Below are 22,168 nucleotides of genomic sequence, written 5' to 3'. Positions count from 1 at the left end.
ATTGAGGCAGGTGTACTCGTGGCGGCCGCCTGTGTGGGAAGAGAGCGCGCGCGAGAACGATCGGGTCCGTCTCTCTCTCTCTTTCTAGGTCTCTTCTCTCTCGCAGTCCGAGTTTGAGTGGAGCCACTCTGCGGGACTGCATGAATGACCAAAATTGTCATTGAGTGTGCAAAATGGAAAGAAATTCCTCATATTTGGTCCGAATATCTGTGTACTTACGAGCTTGCCCTGCGTACATGTGTATGTGTGTGGTTTCTGCGGGCCAGAGGAAGCCGCTTAGACGGACATCACATGTGGGCTTGTCGACCAAAAAGACAAACCGCTAATGGTCATGGCCGTTAATAAACAGAAAGCCCTAATTTGGCTGTGGTCTTTTCTTGTGGTTTATTAACAGAGCCGAGCCTCAAGCAAAAGAGAGCACAAAAAATATCTCCCCGGCTGTAAACAAATTGCACTTTTCTTCACATAAACAAAAACCATTAAAAGAAGAAGTAGAAGAGCAGCGACAGCGACAGAGGCAGAGGCAGCGACAGCGGCAGCGGCAAGAGTAGAAATATTCATGTGTAAAAATAGTAAAAGAATCCATAAAAATGTAAAATGCAAAAGATTAGTGAGCGCCAAAGAGTGGCAGAGGAGAGAGCGAGAGAGAGCAGGGCAGGCATTGAGTTGAGTGGCTATTCCACGCTCAACTCGAAGAGCGCCCGCAGATCAGCTGAGCGTTGCGTGAGAGCGAGCTTTAGAGATGCAGTTGACTTTGGGGTGGGTTTTGTGCGGTGGCGGCAATCACAATCTCGTTATGAAAATGGAAAGTTGAATTCCAGCTGGAACTTGAGTCAAGAGCAGCAGCAGTGAGCCGACAGGCAAACAGCTGTTCCAGATTCATTCCGTTTCATTTCTAACGGAAGGAGTCCAAAGGGGCGATCCCCACATAAACTCATATTCGATCATCGGGGCGTGAGTCAGGCCTGGGACTGGAGTGTGACTAAGCCCCGCACCACAGTAGTGTCCATAAATGAGTGTCGAATTTTTTTTGGCGTAGGCTTAATGCGACCAAAGCTTTGCTTTTTTTCGGCTCTCAAACACACTCACACACACACCGGGCATGGCGAGACTGTATGCATGTACGTGTGTGTGTTACGCCTTCTTTTATTTGCATGTCTCGGTCGCAGTCGCAGTCGCAGTCGAGTGATTCTTGTATCTAGATAATCCAGCCAGCCCCCTCCTTTCTGACAGGCCACTTCCTCAAGTGGCAATACACTCGTAAGACAATCGATATTTGCAAGCGAATTAAAGGCGTATTTTTCACCCTATTTTTTTGTTGTTTCAATGCAGGCGGGTAATATGATTTTGAACACATGTTCTCCAAGGGTTCTCCGAACCATTCAAGAATATATCCTACAACTTTAGAATTCCTATAACCAGCATATTGAAAAGATGGATCTGCATGGGCATGGGCTTTGCTTCCTTTCTGTTTTATCGCTGTTTTAATTAGTAATTGGAAATCGCACATCGTTGAGCAGATTTCTAATGGGCTGGAATGGTGGCTTTAATTGCCAGTTGATTGCTTATGGTACTTTGAATGGACTTCTGACACGCCATTTGCGTGTCAATCAAAGTTTTCCGATTCCAAAAGGGATTCCGGTTCGGAGTGGGACTCTAACTATTACTAAACCACACTCGCTGCCCACGCCGCTTACGCCCACAGCTTTCGGAATTCCGCCCGTCCCCGTCCCCGTCCCCCACCAGCATCCGTCTCATACAAGCTCCGCCCCTGAGGCTCCGCTCTGCTGCCAGACAATTTCCCGTTTGGCCGCGGAATGCCGGCAATTGCAGTCGCAGAGGGCGTCGTCTACACCACAGCACAGCACAACTCCCCACACCATCGGCAAAAGCACAACGTCATGTGCTCCATACAGTGGCCTCTGTGGATGGAGACATTATCTCTGGCATTAACTTTGTGCATTTTATATTGCGAAACGTCCCAAAACGAGAAATGTGTCAATGTGGAATTTTGTCGATACTTTTTGTGAACTTATTGAACTGTCCAGTCACAAAGTAAATACAACAGGAATGTCGGATGAGTGGACCTCCCAACAACCACTAAGTAAACAATCAAAAAGTGGCCAAGAGAAAGCCAACTACAAATACCCTTAACACACGCTGATTCATCGAAAATCGAAGACAGGACTGTGGAAGAAGTATACTTAATTAAGGCTGAGGTGAGATTTTGGTCAAAATACAGAAAATCCAAGAATGTTTCAAAGTCAAGATACTCTTCTCTAAGCCCAATAATTATTAAAAAACATTGGTATTTTCCACCTAATCCATACCAAAGGGGGAAAGACCACTGCAACCGCTCGCCAAAATAAAATTTTGTTCAACGACTACCCAAAACTATAATAGAGAAGTATTGGTTTTATTTTATTTATAATTTAAAATTTTTGTTGTTTTTTTTAAAGTTAGTTGGATCCGATTAGTCAGTAGACTATTCATGAAAACTACCCATAGCTACCATAACGGACTTATGCGATTCGAATGACCGGAAACTACCAAGAGTTCTTCGAGATTCATTGCGAATTTCTTAAGATGTTTGAATTTTATAAGAACAAATGGAGCCCGTAGATGAACAGAGAATAACAGCTGATGTTTGTTCCATATTGAACCGCAAATTACCATTCACATGTGAACGTGCACAGTGTAAATGATAATGTTTTGCTATTGGTACTTCGGTAAAACATTACTGAAGGGATTTTGCTCAAAGAATATATTATAAACAGGACGTGTCAAGTTCTGCTCGATTAGATAGTGGTGTATGGATACGTATATTACATCGTTTCCCCGTCTGTGCTCTGTACAAACAAGGGTGGCAAAACATAATGGAATATGGAAGATTCGTGTAAGTTGCACTCCACCTCAAGGGTGCCCTGTGCCCGCCCCCCCTTTCCATTGTGGCAGTGGACGTGGCAGCTGTGACCCAGTGACTGTTGTCTGGAGATCCAGTAGTTACTGTGTCCCATCCCATAATATTAGCAAACAGGTTTCCCCAGCTGTTGTGGGCGTCCCATACTCAAACATTGTGGGATTGCGATTCGTATTCGTATTCGTTTGTTGTTTAGTTTCATTCGCGTGTAATGTCATTTAAATGATTTGCTGACAAAGGCCAACTTGTTTCACTTTTGCAGCAGTGACGTCATGGCCACTCCACCCACTCCACACAGAGACAGAGAGAGACACGCAATCGCTGGCTGAGATACATTACTATATATAACAGGTCATAAATATCTATAAACTGATATTGAACGCAGTGCTCTGAGATCATTGCAATTTCTGTGAAAGTCAAGTCCCCAACGCCTTGAATGGAAAAAGTGAAATAAATAAAGCCACTTGTGATCCACTCCACTCGCGATATGGTAGCAAAAAAAACATTGCACAACATCTGCCGGCGGGAGGGGAGTATCTGTATCTTCCCCCTCTCTCGCTCCCTCCCGAAGACAAAGTATCTTGACCTCGTGGACTGCCGGAGTGTGCTGCTGTCGTGGATCGTATCGTCACTGGCAATTAGTAGCGTAATTAAATATTTGTGTACAAATAATTTGTGTGTAGATTCCTTATAGATTTTATTTATATTCAAGTGCTTGTCGGTTCTTGGCTTTGATCCGAACCCGAAAGCCTTATTTCTGTTTCGTTTTGGAGTTGACAAATTGACACACAAAATTGCTTATCTTAATGACTCAGAAGAGGTTGTCGCAGGGCCAGAGATAGGCAGATACATTCGTATGTATGTACGCGTACAGATAGGGAGCGTGTAGGGGAGATGGAGATGGGATTTTCGAGTGACAGAGAATTGTCTGGGAAAGGTGCCATATGGTGTACGGTGTACGGTGGACGGTGTAGCCTTGGGGGAAGTACGAGACGAAAAAAGCCGTTTCGAATGCGAGATATTTACTGCAGGTTCGTGTGAATATGATTCACGAGTGTCACCTGCTATTTTGGGAATACAAGTAATGTTACAAGTATTATTAATGACTTGTAGGGGCCGAATTAAGGGAACGAGTGTAGAACATCACGGATAAGCATAGTTTTCTTTTGGTAATGCTTAAAAGTGCAGAGACATAGTAACTCCGAAAGTGGATCGTAAGCTGCAAGCTTTCCGAAAAGCTTTCTAAAGAGAGTCGGCGCGCAGCGCACGCATTTAAGCGAAAGACGTCACGTTTACCTTGACCCAAGAGAGTAGCGTAGCGTAGGGAGAGCATAGATTAAAAGCTTGCCCAAAAGTTCGCTCAAATGGGCGAAAGATCATCCGATTATGCAGTTTAAATTCCCAACATCATCCGATTATGCAGTTAAAGTTCCTAAGATCATCCGATTATGCAGTTAAAATTCCCCAAATATCATCCGATCTTCGAGCTTTTGGTTCGGTACCGCTTGGCTGAACTTGCAGAAGTTGGGCTGGGGATTGACAAAGAATCGATTGATTAAAGCGGACGTGTTTGTGCTATACTCGGGAATAAATAAATATATATATATATATATTTAGCCAACGAACAGTTCTGGCAACTACGCCATACCTCGTGAACCGAGTTCAATAAAGACCCAGAATCAGGAGTAATTAACCAGGAAAGCAGTGTAAAGAAAAGAAAACATAGCTGGACGGCGGCCCGTAGCCACGGTACCGCTCGTGCGATCATCAGTCGCATAGGAGTGCATATACGGTGTGGTCTATGAGAGGAGTGTTGCCGGTGGATTGATAAGACAAGTAGTAAACCCGCGGGAGGCACCGAGCAGCGAAACCTGCAGCTTGACGTTGTCCGTCGAAAGCCTCAACGACCGTGTGGATGCACGGCGAAAACCAAGAGGCGCCTCCGGACCCTTATTTTTGGCGCCGTTGACGCCACCCGTTTATCGAGCCTCCAATGAGAGTGTAGTCCGCAGACCGACGTCAAATTTGATCGGCAACCTGAAGCCCAGCTAAGGAGTTAATTTACCCCATCTTCAAGTGATTTAGCTGCGCCAGCGACACCCAATAATGAACTCGAATTGATTGCATTATTGTTGGATTCTTCCGGAGGCGCAGTCCTACTCAGCCTGGCTGACATGTCTCTCGATCACGGCAATAGAGGACCATAGTTACTCGTGGATGTAACACAAGCCCTTTTTCCTCTAGATTTCATGTGCCAGGCTAAAAACCATTCTCTTTCGTCACACGATGTATACAGTTTTATAGTTAGTTATGTAACACAGCCAACATAATGGTTTTTGGAAACTAATGGGTATGAGAGCAACATTAATTTTCCTTGAGATTACAAAGCAGTACACTCTAGTACGCTCATGTGCACATATACTCGTATTAAATATCTTTTCCTTTCCTTAGAATTATGCACCAACGTCATCATTGAGCTCAACGATCACGAATGGAAAAAGCGGTACTAGCCTACCAAAAGCGCTGTGAGTTTGTAAATAAGAACAAGTACATATATGCACTGAGCTGGGAAGTAACCTGCGTGTTACATGTAATTTTCTATTGATATTCCCTTTATAAATCCGTAACCATAATGTATTGGTACCTCTCACCCCTTTAGAATCTGTTACCCATATATGATGGTCATTTTTAAATCTTTATTTTTCTTAATATTTCTTCGCAATTCCTTACTAATATATTAAGCTATCGAGACACAACAAAAATGGATTTAATTATAAGTTAAGAAAACCCCCCCCCAAGAATTTAGTTATATGATTGGGGATTTATTGAAATATATATATATAATGATATTGATTTTGAAGTACAACCCTAATATGTTCTAAATTCAGTACTCCGCCCTCAGAAAGGCATGATCGAAGTGGTGGGATGATAACTGTTTAACGTTATTCAAGGGTCTATACGGTCAGGTTACCTGTATAGCATAGGTCGGGAGGGTAGAGAAGATAGAGATACTCACTAACACCGGAGTTTCTCATCATTTGAGTAGAGTAATTGATAAGTATGTCCACACTTTCCACAACCAACTTGTTAGTCCCATAACCAATTCCTGGCTCCGGTTAAACCTGGATTCTGTTGTTAGTTTTATGTTTGGTTCTTCTTTTTTTTTATTATTATTTTATTATTTTTAAATGTGCACCTAAAACATTATGCGAGTGTGTGTCAGTATGTGATAGGAGAGAGTAGAACGAACCCCGACAATCCGGCGAGCTTAGTCAGAGCATAGCTAGAGGTGCACACGAAATCTCTTCATACTAGTATGGGGAAACGACAGCTATCCCACACCTGCACGCTACAATAATTGGCGCCCAACGTGGGGCCCGAAGGGACATGATCTCTCGTAAAGTTGGTACTTAACTTTAGTACCCATGGCATGTCATTCTGGGGCTAGGCTCCACCATAGCTCTATATTCCATCCAAAACAATAGTTCTCTGGTAATACTATACTGATAGATCTCTTCGGGTGGGAGTACGACAGCTGTTGCATACGGAACCTACGACTATTTTTCATGGTTGGAAAAGTCGACCTGTGTATAATCTGTTGTCTCTTCCTCCGGATGGACTAGCTTATATAGGTAATTACAATATACTGATATCACGATATAGGACTCCACCAACGAGATAGCTAAAGATGTTGATTTAGGGAACTGCGGGAGTTATTCAAAAGACGGATACCCCGACTCAAAGTTATATTCATTAAATTATCTTGAGCTTGGCTGTAGAGATTCCTTTATCAAATTCTAGTTGGGTTAGGAAAAAGTCGCAGATTTTAGGAATCACGATCTTCTACTTATGATAAGTAGAGACTGTCCATTATCCGGACTTATACCTTCAAAACTGGTAATAGAACTGGCCAACATACACAACTTAATTACTCAACTATTCAAATCGAAACGTACAGTTAGTGGTAGACCACCTAGATCATGCCTGGAGAGGGCGAACATATTAAGTAAATTCCATATTCGTTAACTCATATTTGCATATTAGTTTCATAATTTTATTTTCATTATTATTTTTTTTATTAAGAAATTCATACAAATCATGGCGGTCCACCGAAGTAATGAAAATTTAGCTTCGGCATTGATCAATCCAGACTCGCTTTGCATTATTTGCCAGGGAAATTTGCGGCAAGATCAGTTAATAGCTACCACGCCTTGTCACCACCGATTTCATAATACGTGCGTATGCGAACATTTGAAAAGCGAAAAGTCTTGTCCAGTGTGCAAGTCGGAATGCGAACCTGGTAGACTGCGTTACGAAAATAATACTCTAGCAGCAGAATTACACCTAAGCTCTGGCTCCATACCACCTAATGTTCGGGGAAACGAAGACAATGGGACGGTACAACTAGATCCAACCTTATTACGTAGAAAAGGGAGAACAAACAGCCGAGGTCGAGGGCGAGGAGCAACCCCTAAACGAGGAATGCAAACAAGGTATCAAGCTAGTTTAGATCAATATTTATCCGAGAGTCGACAGTCGATTAGTAGCAACGGAAATAGGTCACTTAGTAACGCTCAACCTGAAAACCTTACGAATTACATCCATTCGGTCATGCAAAATCAGGAGAAATCTATGATGGAAAACCTTAGTTCGTTCATAAAAACTTCCATCGAACAAACTATACAGGCCCAGTTTTCCAATATGAATTTAGCCGCAGCGGCTGCTACGGGTAACGGAGGTCCCTCAGAGTCACACAGTAATGTTAGACGAGACGTAGACAATGATAGTTACATGGTTAGAGGCGATTCCCAAGGAAGAACTCCTAGGAGTAGTCAAACAGCCGGAAATGTAGCACCGGCAAAAGCGGCAAATATCCTACTAAGCTGGCGTCTTAAATTTGATGGTTCTCGAGACGCAATGCACGTAGAAGAATTTCTATATCGCGTTCGTGCTCTTACAGGACAGACTCTGGGGAATGATGACCAGTTACTTTGCGACAATCTGCATCTGCTTTTCACAGGTAAAGCCAGCGATTGGTTCTGGGATTTTCATCGAAGAAACCACCAATACTCCTGGTCATCGTTCTGTACAGCGTTTAGGCAAAGATTCGACGATCAGAAAGATGATTTTGACCTTTGGGAAATGATACGGAAACGTCAACAGAAGGACAACGAATCCTTCGAAGATTTTCAGTCAGACATTGAGAAGTTAGTGGCACGACTTTCACACGAGATAAGCGAACTCAAGCTGATCGATATTCTTAAGCGGAATGCGAAAAGTGCTCTGCGATATGAGCTTTTGCATTTAAAAATACAGAATAGAAGTGAGTTGAGGGAGGAAGTTAAAAAGCATGAACACTTCTGTAAAGATGCTGGCAACTTTTTACAGAGAAACAGGGTAACTAGACCTCACGTATCAGAAATTCAGAGTGAGGAAGAAGAACTCGAAGAAGAGAGTATCTCCGAGCTACGCCGCAAGCGGTTTGTTTGCTGGAATTGCGACAAAACAGGTCATCGGTTTGAAGATTGCGTAGCAGAACGCCGAGTCTTCTGTTATGGCTGCGGGGCGAAAAATACTTTTAAGCCAAAGTGCGAAAAATGTAACCCATCGGAAAACCGCAAGCGGGATGCGCAATCCAACACCATTCTGACGCATCCGGCAATGATGACAGAATGAAAGAGCAAACTTTCCAAGAAAACACCTCCAACCCGGATTGTCCAAAAATTCGATCTAATAGGTCCCTTGTAGAGGCACAAACCCAGACGGAGGAGATAGATATAGATGGTGAAAGTTCCCGTTCAGATAAGCTAGAATTAAAGTATCAACCAAAACGTTCGACCATACGATTAAGGCAATTCTGGACCAAGGTAAAGAAGGTGCGAAAAAGACTTGTCTCGTCGGTCCTTTTGAGCTCCGATAACAGATTATTTATAGAACTAAGCATAGAAGAACAAAACTTCATGGCCTTGCTAGATTCGGGGGCGACGATAAGCTGTCTTGGAAGTGAAGCCGCTAAGTCGTTCGCGCAACACGCCAAGGCAAAGAAATGCTCCGGAAATATTCGAACGGCCAATAATGAATCTTGTAAGGTAGTAGCGAAAATTACAGTTCCCATAACTTTTCGCGATCATACTAAGGAGATAGAATTTTTCATAATACCCGCCTTGAAACAAAATGTGTATTTAGGGATTGATTTCTGGATAGAATTCGGTCTTGTAGCAAGACTTTTAACGGATAGATCGGTGGTACAAGAATTAGACGTAGGAAATGAAACCAGGGCTTCGGAATCCCCGCCAGTACACGATCTAAGCAAAGACCAAAAGGTTAGACTAGAATCCGTGATCCATTCGTTTCCTTCGTTTGAAAGGGAAGGATTAGGACGTACGAAAGCTATCCAACACACGATCGAAATGGTACCCGATAGACCAGTCAAACAACGCCATTGGCCGATTTCACCCGCGAAGGAAAAGTTAATGTTTGACGAAGTGGAGAAAATGCTGGCATTAGACGTGATCGAGGAATCGAATAGCTCGTGGAGTAGCAATTGCGTTTTAGTTAAGAAAGGTACGAAAAATCGATTATGTTTAGATTCTCGAGAAATTAATAAGAACACTCGCAAAGATGCCTACCCTTTACCACATATTGATGGCATTCTTAGTAGATTACCACCAGCCAAATACATAACGGGACTTGACATGAAACACGCATACTGGCAGATTCCTTTGGAAGAAAAATCTCGGCACTATACAGCTTTTACCATTCCCAATAGGCCGCTTTACCAGTATAAGGTAATGCCGTTTGGCTTAACTAATGCCGCTCAAACGTTGTGCCGACTTATGGATCAGGTGATACCTGCACACCTCAGGAATCGGGTTTTTGTCTATTTGGACGATTTACTGGTGCTCTCAGATGACTTTGATTCACACTTGGTGCTGTTACAAGAGGTAGCGATGCATTTGCGTAAGGCAAATCTCACGATTAATATAGCCAAGTCAAACTTTTGTATACGGGAGATTAAATATCTGGGGTTCATAATAGGTTATGGTCAGTTAAAGACAGATCCGGGGAAAATAAAATCCATAATGGAGTTCCCGATCCCAAAAACGGTGAAACAGATAAGGAGATTTCTAGGACTGGCTGGATGGTACAGACGCTTTGTCGATAACTATGCCACCGTCAGCTACCCCTTAACGGAACTACTAAAAAAGCATCAACCACTTAAGTGGAACGCATCAGCTGAAGAAGCTTTCAATAAACTCAAATCCTGCTTAACATCTGCTCCAATCCTAGCCACCCCCGATTTTAAGAAACCCTTTTTGTTAATATGTGACGCAAGCACCTTTGGTTTGGGCTGCGTACTAGCTCAATTAAACGAGGAAGGGATAGAATTACCTATAGCGTTTATGTCCGAGAAACTTTCCAAGGCGCAACGAAACTATTCGGTCACTGAACTCGAGTGCTTGGCAGTGATTAAAGGAATAATGAAGTTTAGAGCTTACGTAGAAGGACAGGATTTCCAAGTTATAACGGACCATGCGTCCCTACAATGGCTTATGAGGCAAAAAGATTTGTCAGGTCGCTTGGCCCGCTGGGCTATAAAATTACAGGGATTTAATTTTCACATATCACATCGAAAAGGGTCCGAAAACGTAGTGGCCGACGCGTTGTCACGCCAAGATGAACCCGAGGTAAGAGAGCTGAACGGCAACGGACCCATAGTCGACCTTACTTCTACAGAGTTTAAATCGAACGAATACATGGATCTAATAGAACACATAAGGCTTAATCAACTTAAGTTACCCGATTTGAAAATTGACGATAATTTGGTGTATAAAAGAACCGAACCATCTTCAGGGGACGAGATAGCAGATAAACAAACTTGGAAGCTTTGGATTCCATCAGGCCTTACCAGCGATATAATTTCCAGGGCTCATGACCCCCCAGACGCTTCCCACAGTGGTATTGGGAAAACCGTTGAAAAGGTGAAAAGGTACTTGTTTTGGCCAAAAATGGTTACACAAATACGAGCCTATGTATCAAAATGCGACGTTTGTCGCCAGACCAAAAGTGCTAATGTCGTGCTAAGACCACCAATGGGTAAGCCAATGATTTCAGAAAGACCTTTTCAAAAGCTTTATCTAGATTTGTTGGGCCCGTATCCGCGTTCCAAGCAAGGGAATATTGGTATCTTAATAATTGTAGATCACAACACCAAATTTCATTTCTTATGTCCGCTCAAAAAGTTTACCTCAAGTAAAGTGTGTGACTTCCTAGAAAATATGTTATTTAGTACTTTCGGGGTCCCTGAGACTATACTTACCGATAATGGTTCGCAGTTTGTCTCTGGGAATTTCAAGTCATTTCTTACCAGATTCGGGGTAACTCACCGCTGCACTGCCATATATTCACCGCAAGCCAATGCCAGTGAACGGTTAAACCGATCCGTGTTAGCGGCTATAAGAGCGTACGTCGGCAAAGATCATACTAATTGGGACAACAAGTTACCTGAAATTAGTGCAGCGTTACGAGCCAATATCCATAGAAGCACAGGGTATTCGCCATATTTTCTTGCTTTTGGGCAGAATATGATTCTTAACGGAAAGGATTATGAACTACTTAGACGACTAAATCTCCTATCGGATGACACCAGAGTCGAATATCCAAATGTAGTACAAGTATGTCGACAAGCCGCCCAACAAAAGGTAGCTGAATCACACGAGCAGAATGCGAGGACATACAACTTACGTAGCCGGGTCCGTCAACTTAAAGTCGGAGACGTCGTGTATGCCCGGAATTTTTGTCAGAGCAACGCTGTAAAAAAGTTCAGCGCTAAGCTGGCGCCTGTGTTTATATCAGCCAAGGTTATTCGCCGAGTGGGGACAATGTATTACCAATTAGCTAGCGAAGATAAGAAAAACTTAGGAGTCTATCACTTGAAAGATATTCAGCTTAAACCTTAGTAAATGGCCTTCTTCAGTTTAAGTCTCATTGTGAGAACAATTACGTCTTCAACTGTGGTGTAGGGGCCGAATTAAGGGAACGAGTGTAGAACATCACGGATAAGCATAGTTTTCTTTTGGTAATGCTTAAAAGTGCAGAGACATAGTAACTCCGAAAGTGGATCGTAAGCTGCAAGCTTTCCGAAAAGCTTTCTAAAGAGAGTCGGCGCGCAGCGCACGCATTTAAGCGAAAGACGTCACGTTTACCTTGACCCAAGAGAGTAGCGTAGCGTAGGGAGAGCATAGATTAAAAGCTTGCCCAAAAGTTCGCTCAAATGGGCGAAAGATCATCCGATTATGCAGTTTAAATTCCCAACATCATCCGATTATGCAGTTAAAGTTCCTAAGATCATCCGATTATGCAGTTAAAATTCCCCAAATATCATCCGATCTTCGAGCTTTTGGTTCGGTACCGCTTGGCTGAACTTGCAGAAGTTGGGCTGGGGATTGACAAAGAATCGATTGATTAAAGCGGACGTGTTTGTGCTATACTCGGGAATAAATAAATATATATATATATATATTTAGCCAACGAACAGTTCTGGCAACTACGCCATACCTCGTGAACCGAGTTCAATAAAGACCCAGAATCAGGAGTAATTAACCAGGAAAGCAGTGTAAAGAAAAGAAAACATAGCTGGACGGCGGCCCGTAGCCACGGTACCGCTCGTGCGATCATCAGTCGCATAGGAGTGCATATACGGTGTGGTCTATGAGAGGAGTGTTGCCGGTGGATTGATAAGACAAGTAGTAAACCCGCGGGAGGCACCGAGCAGCGAAACCTGCAGCTTGACGTTGTCCGTCGAAAGCCTCAACGACCGTGTGGATGCACGGCGAAAACCAAGAGGCGCCTCCGGACCCTTATTTTTGGCGCCGTTGACGCCACCCGTTTATCGAGCCTCCAATGAGAGTGTAGTCCGCAGACCGACGTCAAATTTGATCGGCAACCTGAAGCCCAGCTAAGGAGTTAATTTACCCCATCTTCAAGTGATTTAGCTGCGCCAGCGACACCCAATAATGAACTCGAATTGATTGCATTATTGTTGGATTCTTCCGGAGGCGCAGTCCTACTCAGCCTGGCTGACATGTCTCTCGATCACGGCAATAGAGGACCATAGTTACTCGTGGATGTAACACAAGCCCTTTTTCCTCTAGATTTCATGTGCCAGGCTAAAAACCATTCTCTTTCGTCACACGATGTATACAGTTTTATAGTTAGTTATGTAACACAGCCAACATAATGGTTTTTGGAAACTAATGGGTATGAGAGCAACATTAATTTTCCTTGAGATTACAAAGCAGTACACTCTAGTACGCTCATGTGCACATATACTCGTATTAAATATCTTTTCCTTTCCTTAGAATTATGCACCAACGTCATCATTGAGCTCAACGATCACGAATGGAAAAAGCGGTACTAGCCTACCAAAAGCGCTGTGAGTTTGTAAATAAGAACAAGTACATATATGCACTGAGCTGGGAAGTAACCTGCGTGTTACATGTAATTTTCTATTGATATTCCCTTTATAAATCCGTAACCATAATGTATTGGTACCTCTCACCCCTTTAGAATCTGTTACCCATATATGATGGTCATTTTTAAATCTTTATTTTTCTTAATATTTCTTCGCAATTCCTTACTAATATATTAAGCTATCGAGACACAACAAAAATGGATTTAATTATAAGTTAAGAAAACCCCCCCCCAAGAATTTAGTTATATGATTGGGGATTTATTGAAATATATATATATAATGATATTGATTTTGAAGTACAACCCTAATATGTTCTAAATTCAGTACTCCGCCCTCAGAAAGGCATGATCGAAGTGGTGGGATGATAACTGTTTAACGTTATTCAAGGGTCTATACGGTCAGGTTACCTGTATAGCATAGGTCGGGAGGGTAGAGAAGATAGAGATACTCACTAACACCGGAGTTTCTCATCATTTGAGTAGAGTAATTGATAAGTATGTCCACACTTTCCACAACCAACTTGTTAGTCCCATAACCAATTCCTGGCTCCGGTTAAACCTGGATTCTGTTGTTAGTTTTATGTTTGGTTCTTCTTTTTTTTTATTATTATTTTATTATTTTTAAATGTGCACCTAAAACATTATGCGAGTGTGTGTCAGTATGTGATAGGAGAGAGTAGAACGAACCCCGACAATCCGGCGAGCTTAGTCAGAGCATAGCTAGAGGTGCACACGAAATCTCTTCATACTAGTATGGGGAAACGACAGCTATCCCACACCTGCACGCTACAGACTCGAGATAAATATTTTCATGAATTGCCCTTAATTTCCCGCATCATGCACACGACATGCATGCGGTTTTTATCCCCGGGCGTGTAGAGGGAGTTGTTTAAACTATGTATTCCTCTTTCCACACCCAAGACACGATCCTCAAAACGATCATAACTCAGCGAGAAACGAACCCTATCCTACATATCTATAAGAAGCTCGCATTCTCGCACATAAAGAACTCAACACGCGACAAAGTAGAGAAGCAAAGCCTACAAAAAGCAAACCAATGCCAATCATTATCAATATATTCAGAGGTTTCATTGGTTTTAGCGTCATTCAATTCCAGAACACTTAAAAATGTCATAATTTAAGACGAATAATTACTGTGGATACATGGGGGAAGGGAAGGAACAGGGGGGCAACATAACAAACGAGAAATGCAAATTGAATTGGAAACTAATTAGAGATATCTAGACAAACACAGGGGCCACAGGCGGTACGTAGAATAACGATAGAGATACACACAGCTGGAGAATGGAGAATCGAGAATCGATATGGAGACACGCATACATAACGACAATTAAAAAGCCCAAAAGGCCAAAAGGGAGGCACTACTAAAAAGAAACAGAAACAGAAGCAGAAGCTCAGTTTCGGCAAAAGAGAAACAGAGGAAACAGAGAAACAGTTATCAGTTTTCAATTAACAACATCGTGTTATGTCGGTAGGCGTGTATCTGCGTATCTGAGAGATACAACAGCCAAAACCCAAAAAAAGAATGCTCCCAAAAAAGAAGCCAAGTGCAAGCGATAAAAATACAACCTACTCGATAAAACAGGGGCGACAACTCTGGCAAAAGTTCTAATTGCTTCCTAGCGGCAACTGTACTTCCGGTAGGCGAGGCCTGTGTTGCCAGGCCAGCTCGTAATTTGCCCATTAATCGGAATATATACGTGAAATGTGCACGTATGGCGTGTGCCCAGCATATCTAATCATCTCAGATACAGATGGAGAGTGCCGCAGCACTCGTATGTGTGGAGGGGGAACTGTAAAGATTTATTAATGAAAAATCTCTGTGTGTGTTTCCCCATTGCAATCAATGCTACTGCGAACTGGGGATTGGCCCGCCCTCTTAGCAGCTATTAGCAGATCTTCTCCAAGCCCTAAGCTTTAGACTGCTGCCACATCACACGACACAGTGATAATCGACTCGCGACACGAGGGAATGCCATGGCCGAGTATTGCACAATCGTTATCAATATATATATCGTTATATGTTAAGTGAAATATCAATGCATAAGTTTATTTCGATTACTTCGAATAAATATCGATTACCATAAAATAAATGGCTATTAATATCGATCATTTTCGATAAGTGTCGATTAGCACATCGATGCTCGACTTGAGTTTCGCTGATAAGGGTTCTTTTTTGGACTGCTCCAAAGTTCAAAACGCCTGCCCACCGCTGCCTTAGACACCAGCGAGTGGCACTTCGATAGCGATTGCGATGTTTTTCGGCGCGAGCGCTTGTCTCATCAATGATAACACATATCTAAAAATAAATGCTGTCGAATGCCGTCAAAATAATCCAAAATCCAAATCGAAAATGGCTCGATATTATAGCTCCAGCGACCAAACAACCAAACACCCACTTAAACTTTGCTTTGCTTTGCTCAATTCCCAAGATCGAAGACCAAAATTGGTTCACTTTGCGCAGGCGTGCCCACAAAAAGAGAGACACAGAAAGATTAAGTGAGAAGTAGACTTGCAAAGTGTTTAAAAATACCCACGAAAACAATTGTGAATAATAAACTATTACGAAAACCCGAGTATGTATTATTTAATCAAGGCATTAGCACATCTTTCAGCTGATCCCAGAAGGCAGTACGGTTCATCTGCCTCTCGATGCGTGTGGGTGTCCGTCTGTTTACTTGACTCTTGTCGTTCAGTGTGTAGTGAATGTTAAGTCATCGAGCCCATTATCGATACTATCGATGGTTGCCTTGGCGCCGCGATAACAATCGATTTTTGGATAGTTTAAAGCAATTTTAAGTGAGAACAGAAAATTTCTGGTCCAAAATATTCCGAAATGTTGACATTTACAAACAAAATTTAATGGATCTTCGAATGATCTCATATATTGACTTGATAGGACTTGAAGTTACGTGTTTAATTTATGTATTTTACTTGTTTTTAAATTTTTTTCGAATTATTTTTATTTTTTTTCATTGTCTTAATATTAAATTAAAATATAAAAATATATCGAGACTATCGGGGTACTAACACGTCTTATCATCACTATGTTCTGTTGAATCCCACCAACAACTATTGGACTCATGTGGGTAAGTTTTCCGTTACATGTAGCCAAATTGTGTGCGTGTGTGGGCCAACTGGCTCAGGGCTAATTAAAACCCAAAACTCTAGTCGGCCAACAGCAGGGCAAACAACAAAACTCTATGAAAAAACTTTTCATTTCGCAGGCGGAGTCGCAGTTTGGATGCCGGAATGGGAACAGGCGAAATATACATATTTACATATCTACGGATACATATACCTACAGCTGCAGATAGACAGAAAGATACTCGTACTCGTACTCGTACTCGTTGTAGGTGTTGACGGTGTCTGGCTGGGACCACGACCACCCGCCCAATGCCATAATTCCAGACATCAATCTCAATTTATATATACTCGTACTGGCAGATACATCTAGTCATATCCGTTAAGGTGAAACGAGTTTCGTTTTCAGTTTCGTTCACGATCTTGGGCGTTTTCACTTATTGAATCAATTTCAATTGAAAGCAATTACAACTGAGAAGCAAAGAGAAGAGGAGAAGCAGTACAAGAAGGAAGGAAAGTGGAACTGGAAGTGACAGTGACAGTGACACATGCTCCTCGTTTGTTTCCGAAGCTAAAAGAAAGTTCTAGGACGCCATAAGCTATACAAAGCAGTCTTTCTGTAGGCCCTTTCTTCTTAGGCCCTGTAGATCTTTCCTTTTGATTTTCCCTTCATTCAGCACCTCCATTTAAATTCCAGATCTCTGAGAGACACCCTTGGAACGAAGAATCCAGATGCTTTGGGTCTGATCTATAGTCAGGCATAGATAGAAGGGGTAAGTCCTGTAACACTCTGAAACAGCGGTGGCAGCACATTGATGCTCGACACCAGACGCACAAGCAAACGAGAATAGTACAAAAACAAAATCCATTTCGTGTGCATGACAAGGTTCATGGCGTCTAGACTCGAGACTCGCTTGGCTTTTTGGAAACCTTTGAGTATCTTAAGAGATTTCGTCAAAGACTCCCCTGACTAAATGTTCTTTGATTATTATTTCTTTTCCTGCCTCTAAAATACGAGGAGACAGAGAGAGAGAAATGTACTCTCCTCCTAGTCAGATATATGTATATAATATAGATACACTCGTGCAAATGTACATATGTGTATGGAGGGCACATTCCCTGGGCACAATGCAAAAAGTATTCAATAGGCTGTGCTCTGCTTCCATTTGTTCGCGTACAAGTATCTCAGTTTCTGTACAAACAATGCCCTCAGACTGCGACGGCGACGGCGACGACGACATAAATTTCGATTTTGCCATTGCAAAAAGTCAGAGGAAGGACGGGTCGGGTCGGTGAGGGATAGTTCTGTGGGCTGTAAAAACTCCGTTGGCGTAACAGAAATAGAATCACACAAGTGACTGGCAGGCAAAAAGAGCAACAGAGAGAGAGAGAGAGAGAGAGAGAGAGAGAGAGAGAGAGAGATGGAGATGGAGAAATGTGTGGGGAATATGGGTGTGGATCGAGTGGAAGCTGCAACCGTTAAGCTACTGTTACACGACGCCTTTTTCCGGTCGGTATATATTTTTTTAGAATTTATATTTTAATATTATGTATTTAATTCCCCGACTTATCTGGTATTCATGAAAGTGATTTGGATTTTCTATAGATTTAGGGATAAAACCGAATAAATGGATACTAAATTTCTTACAATTTTTACTATTTTTAGCCGAGCAGCATCGGTGAAAAACGGGTCGTGCACTCGGCGATTTGGCGTGGAATGGGCGCATAATATTCTGCTGCTGCGACAGATGCAAGGCAGCAGAACGAGTGCAAATAGAAAATAAAGCACAGTTTAACAAGCACTGCGAGTGCAATGAACCGTCGAGGGGCGTGGACTGGGTCGTGCAAATAATTGTCATTTGAATGGAGCCATCAGCCTGGCATTGTTGGGTTACATTACGGATTACACGGTGGCGTTTTTGGGCTACGGGCTTAGAGGGGGGTTCACTCACCTGCTATACGAAGCACGGCCCGATCCGCCGGATCCAGCTGCAGTATGCTGAGCGGCTTGTCCTTAGCCCATTCGCTAAGGGATTCGCGATCCATCATAATATTTGCCGCACTCCCCGTGGACGCATAGATGCGACGCCGCTGGCAAAGCTGCTGCTCGGACTGATGGAGGCGTGGCTGCAGCCGCAGCGTGGGGCACGCCGGCGATGGCGATGATGGCGACGGCGACGGCGATGCCGGTGACTGGCAGTGGGCGGCCCTACCAAGGATGTGCGCACTCGCCTGCGGGGAGTGCGGCGATTGGGGCGTAGAGCGCGAGCGAACGTAGCTGCGGGGGGACGCCGTCTTTGCAGTTTTTACAGTAGCTCTTCTGGGAGCTCCTCTTATGTTGGATTGCACGGCAGTTTTAACCTAACTTAGGCTTAGTTTCAAATTGCACAATTGCCCTGAAAGTTGGAATTTTTACATTTAATTTTCACATTCGCACTCGATTTCTCTTGCTCCCCCCGACCCCCCTCCAGAACACTCTGTGTCTTAAAAATTGCAATAATTACAACAATTTTACACAGAAACCAATTGTCAATTCTACACTCTTTCGACATGAATTCTACACACTGGTAGGCCCAAAAAGTGTTGCATATTTTCAGGCTGCCCTTAAAATATCTTTCAAAATCCACTTTTCTCGTTGATGGGTTTGTGGGGGAGGAGGGTTGCTCGGTGGGTTTTTGTTCCCCTTATCGTGGGGCCTGCTCTCATTTCTCGTTTTATGGGTCAGTGGCAAATTAAGTGGAAAACAACACAGGCAACAATCAACGCTTGCTGATTTTAAAAAAAAAAAAAAAAAAACAGTTTGAGAGTCACAGAGTCCAAGCTGCGTTTGGATGTAAGCAATTGCAACAGCAAAACCAAGTGGAAGAGGAAGCGGAAAAGTCAAAAGAAGCAACCTCAAAGCAAACGCAGATAAGGGCAGCCGCAAGTAAGCGGCTACCTGTGTGCCTATGCGTGTGTGTGTGTGTTTGTGTGTAGAAGTGCATCTGAATGTCAACAAAAACCGCAAAGAGAGGCAATGAGGGAGAGAGAGAGCGACCGGTTTCTTCTGTTGGCAGAAGAGAAAAGGCATGCGCAAAGTTTTTTTATACCGGAAATAAAAAGGAACAAACAGAAACAGAAAAAACCAGAGAGAGAGAGAGAGCGAGAGAGACGCAGCTGTGCAACGGACAAAAGCTGACCAAAAAGCCATAAAAGAAAACAAGAAGAACAAGAATTGTTATTGGCTTTGCCCCGTTATTGCGGCTCTCTCTCTCTCTCTCCCTCTCTCTCTGTGTCAATGTCTTCCTATCATTTTGGCTCTGCCGGCGGCTCAATGGCCAATTATCGCTGCTAAAATGTATTATTATTGGAAGAGTGTATGATTGACGCGTGGGATCGACGACTTTTCGACTTTTATCAGCGCGCAGGCACAAACAGAAATAAAGCATGCTTCACTGGCCGTAACTTTAGATACGATTGCAGATCGATCGTTTATATGGGGGATATTTAAGGAATTATCGACTATGGTTTTTGCAGTCTTTCAGCAGATTCTGCCTTGCAAACACCTGGCCAGAATCCTCATACCCTCTAAATTCCAGAAAAACGCGACTAAAGGCGGGACGTGAGCTGGTAGCTCAATCAGATTATCGCAGGCGCCTGTCAAGCTGACAGACGGACGCCCTACCTATCAAGCAGTGCCACATTCAAAAGCAGTGAAGAAACCGTTACTGCTATGCGTGTGCATGTGCATGTGTGTGTGTGTGCGTGAATCGGTTTGCTTATCAGCAGATAAGTGGGGAGGCAGCATTATTTTACTTTTTGATTGCGCTCATGACTTGATAAGTTTCGGGCGCTTGAAACAACAGTTACGACATGACAGGTCTCTCTCTGTCGCTCTCTGTCGCTCAGTGTGGCTCTCTTTTGCGCCTCATTCCCACTAACGGAACCTGATGCTGATCTAATCGCCTACTACTCCACGTCTTCTTTGCTGATTTACGAGAGGCCTCTCCTTTCCGGCCTGAAGACCAGCAGCGGCAGAGACAGATCCACATTTAGGCTTAATTAAAACATAGCCAAACCGCATAGCACCGCACCGTCTCCGATCGTTTTACTTGCAAATTAGCTGCGCAAATGGAACGAAAATAGCAACAAAAAGAAACAGCAAACAAACAAATGAAAACGAAACGAAACGAGACAGCGATTGCCCTCCAACTAAGCGGCAGAGACGTTAGCACCGCCAGCAGCAGCTGTTGTGACAAGACGGCGCCGGCAATCCGCAATCCAATAAAAGAGACGACGCCTGAAGGCCAAGGACTGAGCTGCCGACAGCCTCCCTGGGGTTGTTGCTGGGTGGGAATGCAACTTGTCTTGAGGCAGGAGGGCCACTAAAGAAATTCCTCTCAAGAGAAGGATGCCTTGCACCAGATTCCGATGACAAGGCAAGAAAAGTCTGAGAATTTCTGAAATCTTTTGATAGACTAAGAAATTATCTTAGAGATAAGAATAGAAATATATCCCTTGGAACCATACTCTTTGTCCAGTTGAAAAGACGCCTATCTTGCCTTAAACACCACGATTCTTTATTATCTTATGCGGAAAAAACACTGTAATAAATGAGTAACCAGCCCTCTTCCGCTGTAATCACTTGTTCCAACTACAAAAGTCCAAATCAATAATTCCCTACACTTCAAAACAGACTCGTATGCGATCATCATCGAATTCGTAAACTATTCATAAACTTTTATTCGAAAATTCCCCTGTTATCAGTAAGTTCAAGAAATACCTCTTCGACAGCATATCTTTATGAGGCATTGCGCCACTCAAAGTCCCATTTCAATTTGAATAAAACTCGAGCGCGGAAACCAACTCAAGATATGGCTGAAACGGGGGCCCTTGAGAGATAAGACCTCCCTCAATTGAATCGGGGGAAATTTTCAGAATTCTTGAATGGAGAAGATCGTCCCTCCGCCGTCTGAGGTGTCTCCAGCACTCGTCGTCATCCACTGGAGAATATGCGAGACACAGTCCGCAACGAAGTCAATTAAGCGACAGTTGAAAAGGCAATAAACAGGCAACAGTCGCAAAACAATAAACGTTGATAAAAAATAGGTTCATGCGAATGGAAGGGAACAAAACAAGTTTGACAACGTCATCGCTTCGAAATAGAAAAAAAAAAAAAGGGAAAAGAAAACCCCGATGGGAGGGCAGGGGCGAACTATGGGAACCAACCTACCAATAAGCTATGGGTATTTGTAAAATATAGAACTAAGCCTGCGGCTACCGCAATGAAATCATATTCGGAATGAATTGCATTGATTGCTCCATTAGATCATTGCCTCCAGGGTCGATTTATGGGGATTATGTCATGGCAAATAGAACTTCGGATCGGTTCGCTTGTTAGACAAAAATTTGCATGTCAAACGAGTAACGAGTAAACGGGTTCAATTGAATTGATACTCGATTGGGGTTGGTCTCTGTCCGTCCTTCTCGAAGGTCCGCGGATCGGATCTGAGCGGCAGCTGTTCCATTAGTTAGTTCACCACTAATTGATAAATGGACAGCTAGACGATTTCCGACTAATTAGGCTCCCCTTCGACCCATTCTTAAAAATTTGTACTGTGGGCGTTGCTTGCTGAACAGCGGAACTTTAATTACCGGCCCGGCTCCAAAGGGGAAAGATCAGAGGAGCTG

At 43.1% G+C, this 22,168-nt stretch overlaps 1 protein-coding gene across 8 annotated transcripts in view; it reads right to left on the bottom strand.

Moving 5' to 3' along the window:
• The window catches only part of LOC108158501 (dystonin), an 86,249-nt gene that overhangs the window by 61,519 nt on the left and 2,562 nt on the right, over positions 1–22,168 (bottom strand). For all 8 annotated transcript variants that reach the window (XM_017290829.2, XM_017290831.2, XM_017290845.2 and 5 more), the window contains exon 2: positions 18,451–18,894. In XM_017290829.2, coding sequence (XP_017146318.1) covers positions 18,451–18,547 — 97 coding nt within the window. In that variant the 5' untranslated portion in view covers positions 18,548–18,894. The remainder of the gene's footprint in view (positions 1–18,450; positions 18,895–22,168) is intronic.

Source organism: Drosophila miranda, chromosome 3 (genome assembly GCF_003369915.1).
Source record: "Drosophila miranda strain MSH22 chromosome 3, D.miranda_PacBio2.1, whole genome shotgun sequence".
Lineage (NCBI taxonomy): Eukaryota > Metazoa > Arthropoda > Insecta > Diptera > Drosophilidae > Drosophila > Drosophila miranda.
This window is presented reverse-complemented; position numbering and strand designations above follow the sequence as displayed.